General features: G+C 41.4%; 1 protein-coding gene across 1 annotated transcript; it reads right to left on the minus strand.

Moving 5' to 3' along the window:
* Positions 1 to 4,653: 4,653 nt before the first annotated feature.
* Positions 4,654 to 19,032, minus strand: LOC139395625 (G patch domain containing 3). The gene is made up of 7 exons (XM_071142986.1): positions 18,562 to 19,032; positions 10,121 to 10,560; positions 9,667 to 9,841; positions 9,485 to 9,544; positions 7,988 to 8,112; positions 5,101 to 5,228; positions 4,654 to 4,932 (listed from the first exon to the last, which is right to left on the minus strand). The coding sequence occupies exons 1-7, from the start codon at positions 18,980 to 18,982 to the stop codon at positions 4,749 to 4,751; spliced, it is 1,533 nt and encodes a 510-aa protein (XP_070999087.1). The 5' UTR covers positions 18,983 to 19,032; the 3' UTR covers positions 4,654 to 4,748.
* Between the last annotated feature and the right edge of the window lie 598 nt (positions 19,033 to 19,630).

Genomic DNA, 19,630 nt, shown 5'->3' on the forward strand with positions numbered 1-19,630 from the left:
GGGAAGACTGAGGAACAAAGGGAGAAGCGATGTCTCTATCGTAAATACAGTATCTTATGCATTCTAAATTACCGCCCATTTGGAAAAGGAAAATGCAATAAATATTTTGTCTGAGCTGCGCTTCGGTAGGTTGGTGGTAGACGGAAGGCCGTGTTTCCTAACAGAGTCCTTTGAAGAATGTCTCTGGTGGTAAATTGGATACGTTGTAGTAACATTGTTGTGTGGTAGACGGAATACTCTGTCTGTTCTTTCCTAGCCCACGTTTGCAGCTGCTGTTGCTAACTCAACTGCTAGGAGGTATCACTTCTGTAGTGAATAAGAGTTCAAAGTTCATAAAATTCGCAACCAAAGCTCATGCTGAGGTTGGCTTCCTTCTGTAGTTATTATCTGAACCATTCTGACATCGGACCGTTGTCCTCACATCCTTAGAACAGGAGGTTACATTTTCGTCAAGGCTTTATATAGTGGTGCAAGAAGGGTGTGTTTGAAAAGTTTTATAACCCAGGTCTCTTCACAGGGGTGGGCCACTGATTGAACAGGGCCCTAACCTTATGAAAACCCAAATCTCTCATTTGGAAGCTAAAATTACATTTAATCTTTTCACCAATAATTTTATATTCAAACATTTAAATTGAACAATTCCATGTGAATCCGATAACTACAATGTGCAGACTTTCCACTGTAGAGTTTGTCATCCTATCATTGATGAGAATGTCTCAGATGACAACCGAACTGACATCATATTCATTAAGTACCACCGCATATGTTCAATTGGTCGGATTACCAGAATATAGTATATTTCCACCCACCTGATGTTCCCAGAATCTCTATGTTAACAAAATGATTTTCAAATGTCACATCAGTAGGGTAGAGATAGGAAAAAGGGGGGAGAGGTATTTATGACTGTCATAAACCTATCCCCAGGCCAACGTCATGACACCCCATAATGACAAAGCATTTTTTTTAAACAATTTTAGCTAATTTATTTAAAAAAATAAAACTCACATTTACATACTGTAAGTACTCAGACCCTTTACTCACTACTTTATTGAAGCACCGTTGGCAGCGATTACATCCTCAAGTCTTCTTGGGTATGACACGAAATGCTTGACACAGTTGTATTTGGGGAGTTTTTCCTATTCGTTTCTGCAGATTCTCTCAAGCTCCATCAGGTTGGATGGGGAGCGTCGCTACACAGCTATTTTCAGTTCTCTCCAGAGATGTTCGATCGGTTTCAAGTCCAGGCTCTGGCTGGGCGACTCAAGGACATTCATAGACTTGTCCCAAAGCTACTCCTGCGTTGTCTTGGCTCTGTGTCCTGTTGGAAAGTGAACCTTCGCCTTCAGTATGAGGTCCTAAGTACTCTGGAGCAGGTGTTCATCAAGGATCTCTCTGTACTTTGGTCTGTTCATCTTTCCCTCGATCCTGACTAGTCTTCCTGTCGCTGACTAGTCTTCCTGTCGCTGCCACCACCATGCTTCACCGTAGGGATGATGTAAGGTTTCCTCCAGACATGGCATTCAGGCCAAAAAGTTCAATCTTGGTTTCATCAGACCAGAGAATCTTGTTTCTCATGGTCTGAGTCTTTAGGTACCTTTTAGAAAACTCCAAGGGGGCGGTAGTGCCTTTTACTGAGGAGTGGCTTCCATCTGGCCACTCTACCATAAAGGCCTGATTGGCGGAGTGCTGCAGAGATGGTTTTCCTTCTGGAAGGTTCTCCCATCTCCACAGAGGCACTCTAGAGCTCTGTCAGAGTGACCTTGGTCATCTCCCTGACTAAGGCCCTTCTTCCCCGATTGATCAATTTGGCCTGGCGGCCAGCACCAGGAAGTGTCTTGTTGGTTCCAAACTTCTTCCATTTAAGAATTATGAAGGTCGCTGTGTTCTTGGGGACCTTCAATGGCTGCAGAAATATTTTGGTACCCTTCCCCAGATCTGTGCCTCGACACAATCCTATCTCGGAGCTCTAAGGACAATTCCTTCGACCTCATGGCTTGGTTTTGCTCTGACATGCACTGTCAACTGTGGGACATTATATTGACAGGATGCACCTTTTCATATCATATCTAATCAATATAATTTCACCACAGGTGGACTCCAATCAAGTTGTAGAAACATCAAGGATGATCATTGGAAACAGGATGCACCTGAGCTCAAATTCGCGTCTCAGAGCAAAGGGTCTGAATACTAAATTCTAAAATCCTTTTTTAAATTTGTCATTATGGGGTATTGTTTAGATAGAGGAAGAAAATGAATTTAATTCATTTTGAAATAAGCCTGAAAGTATCAAAGTGGAAAAAGTCAAGGGGTCTGAATACTTTCCGAATGCACAGTCATTTGGAAATGATGAAATTTCAATACTTCAGTGTTTTAGAATTAGTTGCTTATTAGGCTATATATCGATGTGTGCCTGATGCTGCCCTTCATCTCTGATTCTCTGCTGGGCACACAATATCAAGTGCGTCCATAGCCACGGGAAGATGTTTCGGGTGGGGGTGCTGCACATTTTTTCGCCCATGCTATAGCCGGCTATATCTGTCCACTAATACAGGACAGGTAAAGGCCCAGTGGGCTACTTTTGTGAGAAAAAAAGTGTATATATACACACAGTACAAGTCAAAAGTTTGGACACACCTACTCTTTCAAGGGTTTTTCTTTATTTGTACTATTTTCAACATTGTAGAATAATGGTGAAGACAAACTATTAAATAACACATGGAATCATGCAGTAACCAAAAAAGTTTAAAACAAATTAAAATATATTTGAGATTCTTCAAAGTAGCCATCTTTTGCCTTGATGACAGGTTTGCACTCTTGGCATTCTCTCAACCAGCTTCATGATGAATGCTTTTCCAACGGTCCAAACTTACCACATATGCTGAGCTCTTGTTGCCGGCTTTTCCTTCACTCTGCAGTCCAACTCATCCCAAACCATCCCAATTTGGTTGAGGTCGGGGGATTGTGGAGGCCAGGTCATCTGTTGCAGCACTCCTTCACTCTCCTTGGTCAAATAGTCCTTACAAAACTGAAGGTGTGTTTTGGGTCATTGTCCTGTTGAAAAACAAATGATAGTCCCACTAAGCGCAAACCAGATGGGATGGTGTGTTGCTGCAGAGTGCCTTGAATTCTAAATTAGTCACTGACAGTGCCACCAGCAAAGCACCATCACACCTCCTCCATACTTCACGATGGGAACCACACATGCAAAGATCATCTATTCACCTACTCTGCGTCTCACAAAGACATGGCTGTTGGAACCAAAAATCAAAAATTTGGACTCAGTCCCAAAGGACAGATTTCCACCAGTCGAATGTTCATTACTTATGTTTCTCGGCCCAAACAAGTCTCTTCTCCTTATTGGTGTCCTTTAGTAGTGGTTTCTTTGCAGCAACTCAAACATGAAGGCCTGATTCATGCAGTCTCCTCTGAACAGTTGATGTTGAGATGTCTGTTACTTTAACTCTAAAGCATTTTTTTGGGCTGCAATTTCTGAGGCTGGTAACTCATCCTCTGCAGCAGATGTAAGTCTGGGTCTACTTTTCCTGTGGTGGTCCTCATGAGAGCCAGTTTCATCAGAGCTTTTTTTGCAACTGCGTTTGAAATTTTCCATATTGACTGACCATGTCTGAAAGTAAATGGACTGTTGTTTTTCTTTGCTTATTTGAGCTGTTCTTGTCATAATATGGATTTGGTCTTTTACCAAATAGGGCCAAACAGAGCCCTTGTCACAACACAACTGATTAGCTCAAACGCATTAAGGAAAGAAATTCCACAAATTAACAACACACCTGTTAATTTAAATGCATTCCTGGTGACTACATGAAGCTGGTTGAGAGAACACCAAGAGTGTGCAAAGCTGTCATCAAAGCAAAGGGTGGCTACTTTGAAGAATCTCAAATATGTAGATTTTTTTGTAACACTTTTGGTTACGACATGATTCCATGTGTTATTTCGTAGATTTGATGTCTTCACTATTATTCTACAATGAAGAAAAGAGCACAAATAAAAAACCCTGTAATGAGTAGGTGTGTCCAAATTGACTGATACTGCATGTCCAATATGAAAAACGTATTGCATTTAAGGTGATAGACCACTTTAGATTGGGTTGTACACTATGAAATTGGAAACTAGAAGTGCTCCTGATTTCTGCGTCACAATGTACAGGAAATTGTGTACTATGGTGTAGTATGTCCAGTATGGAAAACGTACTGAACATCGTTGAAATTGAATAAGTTAATTAACAATAGGATTTAAGTGTTTTCTAAAGTTGATTATATTATTAATAGCATTATATCTTGTTACGATTGTTATGATATCTAGTCATTAATACTGTTAAGAATGCCATTGCTATAATATGTGCTATAAAAGGCGATTACCCTTATTCCTTTCATATTGTTAAACAAAATTCTAAGTATACCAACATTTCCTCAAAATTTTACAAATTTCGACCATTGGTATAAAACATTTTACCATCATTGCGGGACTTTTATTTTGAAGGAAAATCGCCGGAGTCACGACCTTATTCTTGCAGGCGGAAGGCAGGTCATGCCAACTACTACTGCCTAAAATAATGACTTCTGTTTCAATCATACTATGGTCAAAATTACAAATGTGTAATTCATTTAGGAGACAAGACAAAATAATTTAAACAAATTCCTTGTATGATAAATGCTTTAATATAAACAAATAATGAATTCTAATGGTAACAAGAGGTATTAGTAATAAGAAATTATGTAAATACAGAGTTGTCATCTTTTTGGAAAAATGTTGCCACCTGGCTGCCAGCCTCTGTACTTCATGCTGGTTTTGGGATTGCGTCGCAATAAGGGGTCTCCTTGGTCTATGTCTTTGGGTTTATCATACACCGTGGATATGAACAAGTCTGGTTTGGCCTTTTTCACAAAGTAGGTGCTCAGCTTCTCTCCATGGTACCTGCACAAAACAGCATATTGTAATCAGGGTTTTTAATAGCCTGGATGTCAACAAGAATTACTCGTAATATCCTTCAACTTTCCGTTACCTTCCTGTACATATCCAAGTTACAAAGGCCATAGATTTAATCGTCATTGTAATTATTGTGATAGTAATTGTTGCACTCACCCAAAGCCCCGCTTGCATTTAGGATGCTGTCCTTCATTCTCCAAGGCTTCTGGAATCCCTGCCTGACTGTTACCCAGGCCCTTTCCCTCCTTCCAGCCCTGCTTCTCCATCACCCGGCGACCAACACCCTAGACAACATAAAAAGATCAGTACTAGTCCTAGTACCAGGCACCAGACAGTAGAAAAAGCCATTCCTGCTTTTGAGGAATGCAGACCACACCAGTTACATTCTGTCCACTAAATGAGAACAGAGTACCAGGTAAATGGGTAGACATTCCAGCAAATGCTATTGGGAGACATTCCAACAGTACCTTGTAGCGGTATTTATTAGAGAGGGGTAAAGAATGATTTTGTTCGGGCGCCAGGCAGGTATTAACCATGCCGAAAGAAAAAGAGTAGAATAGAGAGTGTACCACTACCAGACCCACACACATCAGCAGAAGAGACTGCCTAGAGTGTAGCCTGTTTACCAGATAGCCAGTGGAGAGAAAAAAGAATACACACCATATAAAACCCACATCACAGCACAGGGGTAACCCCAACAAGAATACCTCATACAATAATAATAATAATGGCAGAGCAATTTAACAGCAACTTCATACAAGAAAGAACCCAGTCATCAACAGAGGATTTGCAATAATATGTATTATCGTCCAGTGGAGGAGTGCAGAGGGTATGAATGTGGGGGGTGTTCATAGACACAACAAAGGCCTTAAAAATGTCCACAATCGTCTCGGCCACATGTCATTAGTACACCTCAATACAGTTCACATAACAATGCATAACTTGCAAGCAACCTCCCTTTTAACAAAAATGTCCACCCAAATACTTCTGGCAGGGCAATAATAGTCCAGCTCTAATGAACTTCAAAGGGAAGTGCATTGGAAAAATAGAGAGTCTGTTGCAGGGTAAAGCACTGGAACGATAGAGGGAAGAGAAAAAGAGAAAGAGAACAAGAGAGATCTTAGCTGTGGTCTTCAGGCATGCCGGTGTACTGTCTGACTTTCAGATGGTTTGTTGGTTTGTATGTTAAAGCTTCGCAACAATGTTGCTACTAATCCATGCAATCCATAACAGGCGCGGTCCCAAACGAAAACAACCACGACCTAGAGCGATTACACCGATGATTGAGTTAAATACTTTATAAACTACACACGCTGAAAACAAACAAAACTTCTGCAGCACAGCCCACACAAACTGTCACGCCACCCAAGAGCTCCTCCCCAAAGAGCTGAATGAGCTCCCTTTATTTTCTTACTGCTCATGCGCTCTTAAAGTGGCAGTGCACGGTGAAGGCTCTGTGCAGATTTCGCCACAACCTTTAGGTCTCCAAATGACCCCTAGAACATAATGGTTAAATGATGAGCAGATTATTTAATTTTTGTACATTTTAAAACGCATCTCCTGCAGTTCTACACAGTTTGACATGACTTATGTCTTGAGTATACGGAGAGGTATTTTGAAAACACAGTATAGGTGGAAAGCCCCCTCCCCCCTGAAAATTGGACATATTCCCCCCAATCGCCATCCCCGCAGGCCTTTTACATTGGCAATTTCGCCTATGCTTCAGACACACTATATGCTGAATAACATAAGCTTTTCTCAGCAGTGACTTTTCTACCAAAACAAAAGCGTGGATTGCAGTCACTCCTAAAAGCAGTCTAATCTTGGTTTGACCAGAAATTCAGTTTGTCAAATTTCTGCCCTGCTAGAGCAGCCCAGGTAAACTAAGTGCTGTTATTTCGAAGTCAAAACATCTAGGAGCAACAACAGCTCAACAGCTCACAAAGTGGTAGGCCACACAAGCTCACAGAACGGAAGCGCATTTAAATGATCTGTCAGTTGCGACACTCACTACTGAGATCCAAACTGCCTCTGGAAGCAACATCAGCACAATAACTGTTCGTCGGGAGCTTCATGAAATGGGTTTCCATGGCAGAGCAGCCGCACACAAGCCTAAGATCACCATGCGCAATGCCAAACGTCGGCTGGAGTGGTGTAAAGCTCGCCGCCATTGAACTCTAGAGCAGTGGAAACGCGTTCTATGGAGTGATGAATCACGCTTTACTATCTGCCCCAATGCATAGTGCCAACTTTAAAGTTTGGTGGAAGAGGAATAATGGTCTGGGGCTGTTGTTCATACTTCAAGCACCTTACTTCCAGTGAAAGGAAATATTAATGCTACAACCTACATGTTAGACTATTCTGTGCTTCCAACTTTGTGGCAACAGTTTGAGGAAGGCCCTTTCCTGTTTCAGCATTACAATGCCCCCGTGCACAAAGCAAGGTCCATACAGAAATGGTTTGTCGAGATCAGTGTGGAAGAGCTTGACTGGCCTGCACAAAGCCTTGACCTCAACGAACACCTTTGGGATGAATTAGAATGCTGACTGCGAGCCAGGTCTAATCGCCAAACTTCAGTTCCCGGCATCGCTCGTGGCTGAATGGAAGCAAGTCCCCGCAACAATGTTCCAACATCTAGTGGAAAGCCTTCCAAGTAGAGTAGAGGCTGTTATAGCAGCAAGGGGGGGGGGGGGGGGGGGTGTCCACATACTTTTGATTATGTAGTGTAGTTCTTTAACATCCTGTGTTTTACCATTGATATGCTCTAGGCTATTTTGAAATCTTAAGGTAAGGAGCATCCAGTACTGCTGGAATGTCTTCCAAAGGCATGTCCATTTTTTGTGAGAGAAATTACTGGTCACTCAAAACATTTCTAAAGTATAAATTGCCCACACTTTAGATAAGGCCACACAAAAAGACTTAACTAATGATAAAATAAAAAAATAAAAAAAAGACGAATGATTAGTAAACCTACATTAAACATCTTATAGAGTAATCCATTATAAATGCTTTATTAAGTGGATTGGCACAAGGGCTTCCATACCTTTGTGAACTTCTCAAAGTTGCCGATTGGCTGATCTTGTCCTCCAGAACGGTCCTCCAGCCCCTCCCTCAGCCTCTTCTCATACCGCATGCGGACGTAGTCACGGGAGTCCATGTCACCCCCGTCTGTGTGGAGAGAGTGGCCCCCACGAGATTCATTCTCTATGTACACCATTACTACCTTTTTGCACTTCGTGCTGTTGTCTGTGCCTAACAACGTCTGTACCATGTTTGTGCCGTTGCCATGCAACCATACTGTGTTGTCATGTGTTGTCGTTTTAGGTCTCTTTATGTGGTTTTCTCACGTCTTTTTTAAAATATTTTTTTTAACCTTTATTTAACAAGGCAAATCAGTTAAGAACAAATTCTTATTTTCAATGACGGCCTAGGAACAGTGGGTTAACTGCCTGTTCAGGGCAGAACGACAGACTTGCCAGCTCGGGAGTTTTGAACTTGCAACCTTCCGGTTGCTAGTCCACCACTCTAACCACTAGGCTACCCTGCCACCCCATCTTTGTGTGTGTCGTCCTAAAATGTTTAATCCCAGCCCCCATCCCCATAGGCCTTTTACATCTTGGTAGGCCATCATTGTAAATAAGAACTTGTTCTTAATTGACTTGCAAAGTTAAAACAAAGGTTAAATGTTCCTTCAAATGTCTTAAGACAGCATGCCTACCTAGTCCACTAGGATTTCAAATCAGTAAACCACGTTTCAATCCAGTTATGCCAGTAAAGTCTCAACAGCTGTGATGGAAACAGGAACTTTTGGTATAATTTCATAAAATGCCAAAATATAATTTGTTTGTTCGACTTGGTGAGACCTTTTTGTGTTGGTAAAATTAATTATGCTAGAAATGGCAGTGGAAATGCCTTTATGCGCAAATATTGAATTCAACTTGGAGTCACGCAATGACATTGTGTGTGGTCCTCCCACTACGGCTCGAAACCACAAAGTTTAAATTAGGCTACAGATTAAATCATTAATGATGAACTTCAAAGGGTGGTGAAAGTGCCTGGTATGAGCTTGATGCTCCGGTCCAAAAAATACTGAGGGTCTTATGACATGATGACATGATGATGACATGATGACATGATGATCGATGCTTGACTGCCGTTGTGACAAATCAAAACATTCGCGCTCTAATCTCATCATTTAGACTAGCCTAACCATACTGTATCTGCAAGCTGTTGGCTTGTGCCAAGACCAGAGTAGACACATTTGCTATTTAAACGCAACAATCTGTGACAAAACTATGTGATGGAAAGACATTAAATATTCAATGTTTTATTTAGTACATGAAAACTTAAGTGAAAAAAATAAATGTGCGTACTACGTAATCACGCACAGATTTGTATTTGCAACAAGTCAGTTTGGTGGAAACAAGCATATTTTCTTCATCCATATTTTAGAATACTCATATGAAAATCTGTTGCAAATTGGATAGAAGCCTAGCTATAGATCCTGAATTGTGAAGGAAAACATGCTAAGTCAGATTACCTTTGTCATAGTAAACGCTCATGTCCACATCCCAATCATCTGCAGTTTGCTCATCAAAATCTAGGCGGAGAGAAAAAACAATAATCACTATTTGACTAATGTATAATTATGAATTTTACAAGACAGAAATATTAAATCAGAAGGGCAGATCTTTAAGAGGGCTAGTGGAGTCCCTGTTATACCTCCTTCTTCCTCTTGCCAGTACTGGGCATCAGTGTAGAAGACCAGGCCCGAGCCTCCCTTCTCCCACTTCAGCTCTATCTCTTCCTCGTAGAGCCGCTCCTTGCTGCGTTCCTGGCTCGTCACGTCCTCATGTAGGGCCTCATGGCGCTCCCACTCCTCACAGCGGTCATCGTCCTACAGCACAGAAGAACACAAGGATCATATGCAATACAATAAATGGCAAATGCATCTGTAAAGCCAGAGTTCACAGCAACTCTCATATTACCCAGCCATTGTTATGTAGGCTACTCAGATGTTTCTACCTTGAGATGTATTTTTCTTTACTCTGGCTTTTTACCATTTTAAGCCCTTCCTCTTTTCAACATTATTCCCTTATGAACTTAACACAGCAAGTGCTGTAGCTCACAGGTTATAGGATATTTACAGTATACTCAGTAACAAATTTAGACTCACATCATCTGCATTTGACTGGGCATCCTCGTCTTCCTCTGGTATTTCAGGGTCCCCTGAGGGGTCAGTGGGCCCCTGGGTTCCTGAGGGAGGGGCCACACTGCCAGGACCTGATATTTCATGCCCACCAGCTGTGAAGACACTCTCCTCAGTTGATGGTGCTAAGCTGGTGTTATGGTACTGGAAGGGCACATTACCATAGCGCCGATTGCAGCTTGTCTTGGGGAAGGCGAGGCCCAGCTTGCGTATGAGGCGTGGGGGTAGTCGGCATGACTGAATAAGCTGTAAGAATACCTTTACGGTTGTACCCACATTACCAGCCGGCATAAGAGAAGGCGGGTTCAGCTCTGGTAAGCCCTTTAGGTCCGCCTCTGTGAAGCGTTCTGTTAGTGCCACGTGGCGCCTGTGCCCGGACTTTGTCTTGTAGGGGAATTCATCCTCATCTGAAATAAAAATGTAGATTAATTCAATTTTATGAATAGCATACAAAGAGGCAGATTTTATGGTTTTATGTCTGACCTCATCCCCAGGCTATTGTCTGATGCGCAAGACAACCCATGACAAGATTGCCCACACTAGAGTAATGGTTCAGTTACAGTGCCTTCAGAAAGTATTTTACACCCTCCCTGACTTTTTCCACATTTTGTTGTGTTACAAGGTGGGATTGAAATTGGGGATTGAAATTGATTCTAAAATTACATAAGTATTCAACCAGCCAATACATGCTAGAATCACCTTTGGCAGCGATTACAGCTGAATTTTTAAGTCTGTACAAAAGCTTTGCACACCTGGATTGTGCAATACTTGCATATTATTATTATTATTTTTTAATCTTAAAGCTCTCAAGTTGGTTGTTGATCATTGCTAAACAGCCATGTTCAAGTCTCGCCATAGATATTCAATACAATTTTTGTCAAAACTGTAACTAGGCCACTCAGGAACATTCAATGTCATCTTGGTAAGCAACTCCAGTGCAGATTTGGCCTTGTGTTTTAGGTGATTGTCCTGCTGAAAGGTGAATTTGTCTCCCAGTGTCTGTTGTAAAGCAGACAACCAGGTTTTTCATCTAGGATTTTGCCTGTGCTTAGCTCTTTTCTGATTATTTTTTCCCTTGTCCTTGCTGATGACAAGCATACCCACATGATGCAGCCACCACCATGTTTGAAAAATAGTGGTACTCAGTGATGTGTTGCGTTGGATTTGCCCCAAACATAAAGCTTTGTATTCAGGACAAAGATTTTTTTGTTGTTGACACATTTACTTAAGTGCTTGCATGTTTTGGACTATTTTGTATTCTGTACAGGAGTCCTTCTTGCCACTGTCATTTAGGTTAGCATTGCGGAGTAACTACAATTTTGTTTATCCATCCTCAGTTCTCTCCTATCAGTTAGGAACGACTCATGGATCTTTGTAGTGGCAGGGTGTATTGATACACCCTTCAAAGTTTAATTAATACTGTGCCGTCACCATGCTCAAATGGCAGTATTTTTTTTTACCCATCTACTAATAGGTGCCCTTCTTTGCGAGGCATTGGAAAATCTCCCTAGTCTTTGTGGTAGAATCTGTGTTTGAAATTCACTGCTCAACTGAGGGATCTTATGTGTAGGGTACAGAGATGAGGTAGTCATTAAAAAATCATGTTAACTATTAGCACACAGTGAGTTCAGCAATTTATTCCTGAACTTACTTGCCATAACAAAACGGGTTGATGCAAGACATTTCAGCTTTTTATTTATTTGTAAAAATGTTGAAAAACATAATTCTACTTTGAAATGGGGTATTGTGTCTAGGTCAGTGACACAATCTCAATTTAATCCATTTTAAATTCAAACTGTAACAACAAAATGTGGAAAAATAATATGTAGCTATTTTGATGCATTTTGTAATTAATCAAGCCACTGAAATATTTTTGGGGGACGATTTCCAAAGAACAAGCTAGCTATCAAAGTTTCAGTGTGTTTAGCTAACGTTAGCTAGCTATAATCTTCATAGCTAGCAGCATGGAGTCAGGACATAACCAAACTGTTGCTGAGATAATGGATGTTGAAACGTCCAAGGAGAAAAGAGGCATTGCTGAAACTCATTCATATGCTTGCAGTGTAAAAAAGGGGGCGAATGTGATTCATACTCTAATACCCCAACCAAGGAGCAACTTCCAAAGAAGTTGAGAAGTGAACCATCACTGAGGCAGATACAGGACAACATCGTCCGCATCCTCGCGGCTAAAATCAACGAGTGCAGCTGACATCATGGACTTGGTTAAAAAGAACACTCAGCATCGTTAACCTGAAGAAAGCGATTGATTTCAATGCTGAGGAAGTAAATACTCTAAAGCAGCAGAACGCAACATTGAAAACTCAGGTTGCAAATCAGGAGAAGAAACTCACTGAAATGGAGTCAAAGGTAAACAAGACTGACCGGTATAGTCGGAGATGGAATCTTCGAATTTACGGAATCACAGAAAGATCTGACGAGAACATCAAAACAAAAGTGAAGGACATTTGCAGGGCAATAGTCCCAGAGGACGAGCAAAATGTTGTTGCAGGTTCTCTGGATGTAGTGCAGTGCCTGGGTAGGCTGAGAGATGGGGAGAACCAGCCACCACAACCAGTGATCATGAGATTAATCTCATGGACAGCGAGGGATCTGACATGGAAAAGTGCAAAGAGAAATTACTATTTAAAGAACAACAACCTGAGCAGTTGACAAAGAAGCTCGGAATCGTCTGTGGCCGATGATTGAGAGAGCAAGGAAAGAGGGGAAAATAGCATACTTTGCGGGAGCCAAGGCTTTGTTAATGGAAGGGAAATTTACACTGATGCCTAGCTTGATGACTACTGGATTTACCAAGTGAATGGTGCAGGACTGATTTTTATTTGCAACTGATAAAATGTATTTCTTAAGGAAAGAGCATTATTTGTGTGAACCAATATTTTTTATGGCAGGGAAATTCACTTAATGTTAGCTTGATGGCTATTTGTTTTACCAATCTATGGCACAATGTTATTTGCACTTGTATAAAAATATACTTTAGGTCTACCACCTGCATGGTGCAAAGGACTGTTTTTATTTGCAACAAGAAAGAACGTTTCATTTTGTGAGAACCCGGTTCATGTGAACGTATACAAGTTTAATATTCTTCATATAGTCCCTGTGATAGTAAATGTCAATTTCTGTTTTTTCTATTAATGCCAGGGAAATCTGTAAAATTTTGAAATCTTTATTTTTGTATTGTAAAGAGTCCCAAATTGTATTTAATTCCACAGATACTGCGTATTGGAAATGGGGGAATGATATTCGGCACCAATGGGTCAGTAGGTGACGCAATTTTAAAAGGCAACTTTAAGGGTCATATACTGAGTCATGAAGCAGGTAATACAGGGAGATGGATCGTGCTATTGATAGATGTCAACCACATTCAATTCCTTGTTGTTAATACTTATGCTACCAATAACAAGTCAAGTAACTATTTTATTTAGAGACATTGAGAGGAAAGTAAGTAAAATGTCTACATTTCCATTGGCCAAAGTAAAATGGGGTGGAGATTTTAATACAATATTACATGATAATCTAGATATAATTGCTATCCTTAGGAGGCCATCTGCTTGTGAGATAAGGAATATACAGTGCCTTGCGAAAGTATTCGGCCCCCTTGAACTTTGCGACCTTTTGCCACATTTCAGGCTTCAAACATAAAGATATAAAACTGTATTTTTTTGTGAAGAATCAACAACAAGTGGGACACAATCATGAAGTAGAACGACATTTATTGGATATTTCAAACTTTTTTAACAAATCAAAAACTGAAAAATTGGGCGTGCAAAATTATTCAGCCCCCTTAAGTTAATACTTTGTAGCGCCACCTTTTGCTGCGATTACAGCTGTAAGTCGCTTGGGGTATGTCTGTCAGTTTTGCACATCGAGAGACTGAAATTTTTCCCCATTCCTCCTTGCAAAACAGCTCGAGCTCAGTGAGGTTGGATGGAGAGCATTTGTGAACAGCAGTTTTCAGTTCTTTCCACAGATTCTCGATTGGATTCAGGTCTGGACTTTGACTTGGCCATTCTAACACCTGGATATGTTTATTTTTGAACCATTCCATTGTAGATTTTGCTTTATGTTTTGGATCATTGTCTTGTTGGAAGACAAATCTCCGTCCCAGTCTCAGGTCTTTTGCAGACTCCATCAGGTTCTCTTCCAGAATGGTCCTGTATTTGGCTCCATCCATCTTCCCATCAATTTTAACCATCTTCCCTGTCCCTGCTGAAGAAAAGCAGGCCCAAACCATGATGCTGCCACCACCATGTTTGACAGTGGGGATGGTGTGTTCAGTGCGATGAGCTGTGTTGCTTTTACGCCAAACATAACGTTTTGCATTGTTGCCAAAAAGTTCAATTTTGGTTTCATCTGACCAGATTACCTTCTTCCACATGTTTGGTGTGTCTCCCAGGTGGCTTGTGGCAAACTTTAAACAACACTTTTTATGGATATCTTTAAGAAATGGCTTTCTTCTTGCCACTCTTCCATAAAGGCCAGATTTGTGCAATATACGACTGAATGTTGTCCTATGGACAGAGTCTCCCACCTCAGCTGTAGATCTCTGCAGTTCATCCAGAGTGACCATGGGCCTCTTGGCTGCATCTCTGATCAGTCTTCTCCTTATATGAGCTGAAAGTTCAGAGGGACGGCCAGGTCTTGGTAGATTTGCAGTGGTCTGATACTCCTTCCATTTCAATATTATCGCTTGCACAGTGCTCCTTGGGATGTTTAAAGCTTGGGAAATCTTTTTGTATCCAAATCCGGCTTTAAACTTCTTCACAACAGTATCTCGGACCTGCCTGGTGTGTTCCTTGTTCTTCATGATGCTCCCTGCGCTTTTAACGGACCTCTGAGACTATCACAGTGCAGGTGCATTTATACGGAGACTTGATTACACACAGGTGGATTGTATTTATCATCATTAGTCATTTAGGTCAACATTGGATCATTCAGAGATCCTCACTGAACTTCTGGAGAGAGTTTGCTGCACTGAAAGTAAAGGGGCTGAATAATTTTACACGCCCAATTTTTCAGTTTTTGATTTGTTAAAAAAGTTTGAAATATCCAATAAATGTCATTCCACTTCATGATTGTGTCCCACTTGTTGTTGATTCTTCACAAAAAAAATACAGTTTTATATCTTTATGTTTGAAGCCTGAAATGTGGCAAAAGGTTGCAAAGTTCAAGGGGGCCGAATACTTTCGCAAGGCACTGTATATAGGATTGGCCATCGCAAAGCCCTGCCCTCAATCCTATAGAAAATTTGTGGGCAGAACTGAAAAGGCGTGTGCGAGCAAGGAGGCCTACAAACCTGACTCAGTTACACCAGCTCTGTCAGGAGGAATGGGCCAAAATTCACCCAACTGATTGTGGTAAGTTTGCGGAAGGCTACCTGAAACATTTGACCCAAGTTAAACAATTTAAAGGCAATGCTACCAAATACTAATTGAGTGCATGTAAACCTCTGACCCCCTGGGAATGTGATGAAAGAAATAAAAGCTGAAATAAATCACTCTACTATTATTCTGACATTTCATATTCTTAAAATAAAAGGTAATCCCAACTGATTTGTATTTTTGTATGTAAACTTCCGACTTCAACTGTACATAAATGTTTAATATCCATAATTTGTATGATTATTTATTTGAATTGCGAGCCCTCCAGTTTCACTCGAAGTTGTCCCGCTAGCGTGCCGCCTATTAAGGCACAAACATGTATCGTAAAATTATGTTTTTGTTTGGTTAGCTTTTGGAAACGTTAGCTAGCACATACAACTTTCCCTGACACACTTTATTGTCGAATGGCTAGTATTCAATGTGACGTCTGCGGACGCGTTCTCTTCTAGCCAAGATAGGAAATGCAATCTTAATTGACTGTAGCGCATATAAAGCATACACAAGATCTACCGGTGGTTCCATGATGAATGAAAACAAAACTGTGGGACGAACGAGTGATGAATTTACGTGAAAGATCAGTCAATTTAAAATTAATTCATTCTTTGTTTGCACTGCAAGTGTTAACTCATCATATGTCATGAAATGTCATAAGAAGTGTCCACTTAATTTGAGGGCTGAGGGTGTGTCTTTGACGTGTTTGGAATGCAGCCTTTGACCACTTGGGAGGTTGACATGACCCACAATTCAATGCAAACTGTAGTCACGTGTCAAACTTCGGTGGCCGCGAAGTGTCAAATTTAATCAACATGGCTGCATTTTTGGCATGCGAGACAAAATTATCTAACTAGCTTGCTAAACAATAGATATAAATGACATTGATTTTAGCATTGGCAAATGGGAATGATGCTCAAATTGGCTTAGTCGTAGTGAGGAGCCTATAAAACATAGCTACCTTCATACATTTTGGGGGGAATTCTGAAATGTATTGTAATAAATGCCCAAACTGTAAAACTAGCTGGCCACCTATGGGTAACTGTAGCTAGATACCTGACAGGAGTGTTCGTTAGCTTTGTTAGATTGATAGGTACATTCTTAGTTTGAGGTTGGTCATTTTTAACCTCAATTTCAAGATATCCACCAAGGACATTGCCTCTCGATCATCAATCTCTCGCTTGAGCAAGCAACATTTAAGGTACACTCGGATGTGACGATGTAAAAGGTTGAGATGTAATTATCAAATCAGTAAAGCAGAAGCCAAGGGGTTAATAAGAACAATGTTTAAAAACAAATGGCAAGAGTTGTGGAACAGGGAGAGAAGGGGAAGACAACCTGTGTAAGATCCAGAAAAGGTGGGGCAGGGCCAAGAATAAAGGGAGGAAAATGTAGTCACAAGGTTGAGACTGGGACACACAAGGCTCCTGAGCTGACAAGGTAAAAATCTGTCTTTCTGCCACGGAGCAAGGCAGTTAACCCACTGTTCCCCGGCACCGATGACGATTATTAAGGCAGCTCCCCGCACCTCTCTGATTCAGAGGGGTTTAGTTAAATGCGGAAGACATGTTTCATTTGAGTCCATTCAGTTGTACAACTGACTAGGTATCCCCCTTTCCATTCCAATAGTGCATTGACATTGGTAGGGAAACATCTGACTGGGAGGTGTGATCATTGTCAGGAGGAGATGGAGACAGTGGAACATGTTCTATTTAAGTGCCGGAAATACGTGAGGGAAAGGGTGCGATTGTTATTACATTTGAGGAGTAATGGGGTTGAACAGCCAGCATTAAGTGAACTACTGGATATCTTCAGTGGATGTAGTATTAAATTATGCATTGGTTGGATGCCAACCACCATATAAAATCCACAGAAGACTATGTAAATGTCATTCAGGGGCTGAGGGTTGTCTACTTTTTGGACTGCAGTTGGATATCCGATGGGTTCAAACCTATTTTTCCCAGTCTGACTTGATGCTATTTTCATGATTTATGGCCATTTTTTTTCCTTCTGTGGCCTCCATTGATTTAGCCGCTCTAATTTTGGCCATCCTACAAGGGTAAAAACTCCAATCATTTAACAAATTATGGTATAGATGTGAGGTTTGGACCATTGGTTCTTAGAGTAGGCCTATTATCTACACAATTAACATTATTTTACCCATTGGTGAAAAGATGCGTTTTTGATTGGACATCCTGTCCCCCCTGACCTAGCCCAACAGCCAGCAGATAGCGATATTGAGTTATTTAATCTTTCGGGGGCTCCAGAGTGGCGCAGTGGTCTAAGACACTCAGTGCTTGAGGCGTCCCTACAGACACCCTGGTTCGAATCCAGGCTGTATCACAACCGGCCGTGATTGGGAGTCCCATAGGGCGGCGCACAATTGGCCCAGCATCGTCTGGGTTTGGCAGGTGTTGGCTGTCATTGTAAGTAAAAATGTGTTCTTACCTGACTTGCCTAGTTAAAAAATATATACAAATCCGTCCAAACGCATGGTATGCAGCCAGCAATACACTCATGTACACTTGGACCAATTCATACTTAAAATGCTCTACTCTATTCTCTGCAAAGGTTTCAATGTCCTCCTTAACTAGATTCAATGGCAGGGAGAAAAAAAACGCATGCTTTCTGAAACACCTTTATCCACCACCATGCTAAAGTGGCCTAGGAATGCTAGTAAGGATGTAAGGTATTGCGTTCAGCCATTCAAGATGCAGCCGTCTACCCCCGGCTGAACACAGGGCTCAATATCAGGAAGTAGGATTAGCCACTAATGTGGTGAAAGAAAAAACACGTATGCTTTCTTTATGGAACATTTTTCCATCATTCTCACAATTAAATATAGGAAATCGACGCATTTTCAGCCTGAATGTAAAAAATGTTTTACGTACAAACCGGTCAAAACGTAAAAATGTTCATGATATCGTAGGACATCTATTTATTAGACCGTTAGAATGTGGCTTAAAGTCCCTCGAAGCCCAGATGTTCTAGTGTTAATGACTCCAAATACATACTAACCTGTGGAAGGTGATACTTTCACTTTTCTTATCACACAACGCCTCGCAAGCCAGTTGCCCTTCGAGTCGATCCATTGATTCCCCGCGTACATTTTGACCAATCTGGCCGCCTCATTTGAAGGTACCGATACCACGCAACAACATGTTTTTATACTCTTCGGCGAAGATCCACTCTCCTCTGTTCCCTCCTCGACATCTGTTGATGGCATTTCTGTTGTCGGAATGTCTCTACTCGTATGGTCTGACATGTTGACTTGGGTGCCCTCGGACTCCTTCAAAATCTCCGGTCGATGTCGGTAATGGAAACACAAGAAACCATTGCTTTCTATGAATTGACTAAAAAAGTTTCGAAGGTTAGCAGATCGAAAGGCAGCAGGTATATTGCTAACAGCAAAGTACATAGCCGAGCTGGATTCAGCCATATTTGTTTATTTGTTGTCGACCAACGTCATTACGGAAGTGATCGAGAAGACGACAGGTAGTGTCAGCAACAAACGAAAATGTAAAACCATTCAAAATTAAACGTAGTAGCGCCATCTACTGCATGGAGGAAGCATGTTAGACCACCGCCATTGTTGCAACCCCTATTACTAGTCCGTTCAACCTCTCGTAACGGCTGTGATTTCAAAAGATTGGAAAGCGGCTGTGGTCACCCCCCTCTTCAAAGGGGGATTCATTCTAGACCCAAACTGTTACAGACCTATATCCATCCTGCCCTGCCTTTCTAAAGTCTTCGAAAGTCAAGTGGACAAACAGATAATCAACCGTTTCGAATCCCACCGTACCTTCTCCGCTATGCAATCTGGTTTCCAAGCTGGTCACGGGTGCACCTCAGCAACGCTCAAGGTCCTAAACAATATCATAACCACCATCGATAAAAGACAGTACTGTGCAGCCATCTTCATCGACCTGGCCAAGGCTTTCGACTCTGTCAATCACCGTATTCTTATCGGCAGACTCAACAGCCTTGGTTTCTCTAATGACTGCCTCGCCTGATTCACTAACTACTTCTCAGATAGAGTTCAGTGTGTCAAATCGGAGGGCCTGTTGTCCGGACCTCTGGCAGTCTC

The sequence above is a fragment of the Oncorhynchus clarkii genome, chromosome 3 (assembly GCF_045791955.1).
Source record: "Oncorhynchus clarkii lewisi isolate Uvic-CL-2024 chromosome 3, UVic_Ocla_1.0, whole genome shotgun sequence".
Taxonomy (NCBI): Eukaryota; Metazoa; Chordata; class Actinopteri; order Salmoniformes; family Salmonidae; genus Oncorhynchus; species Oncorhynchus clarkii.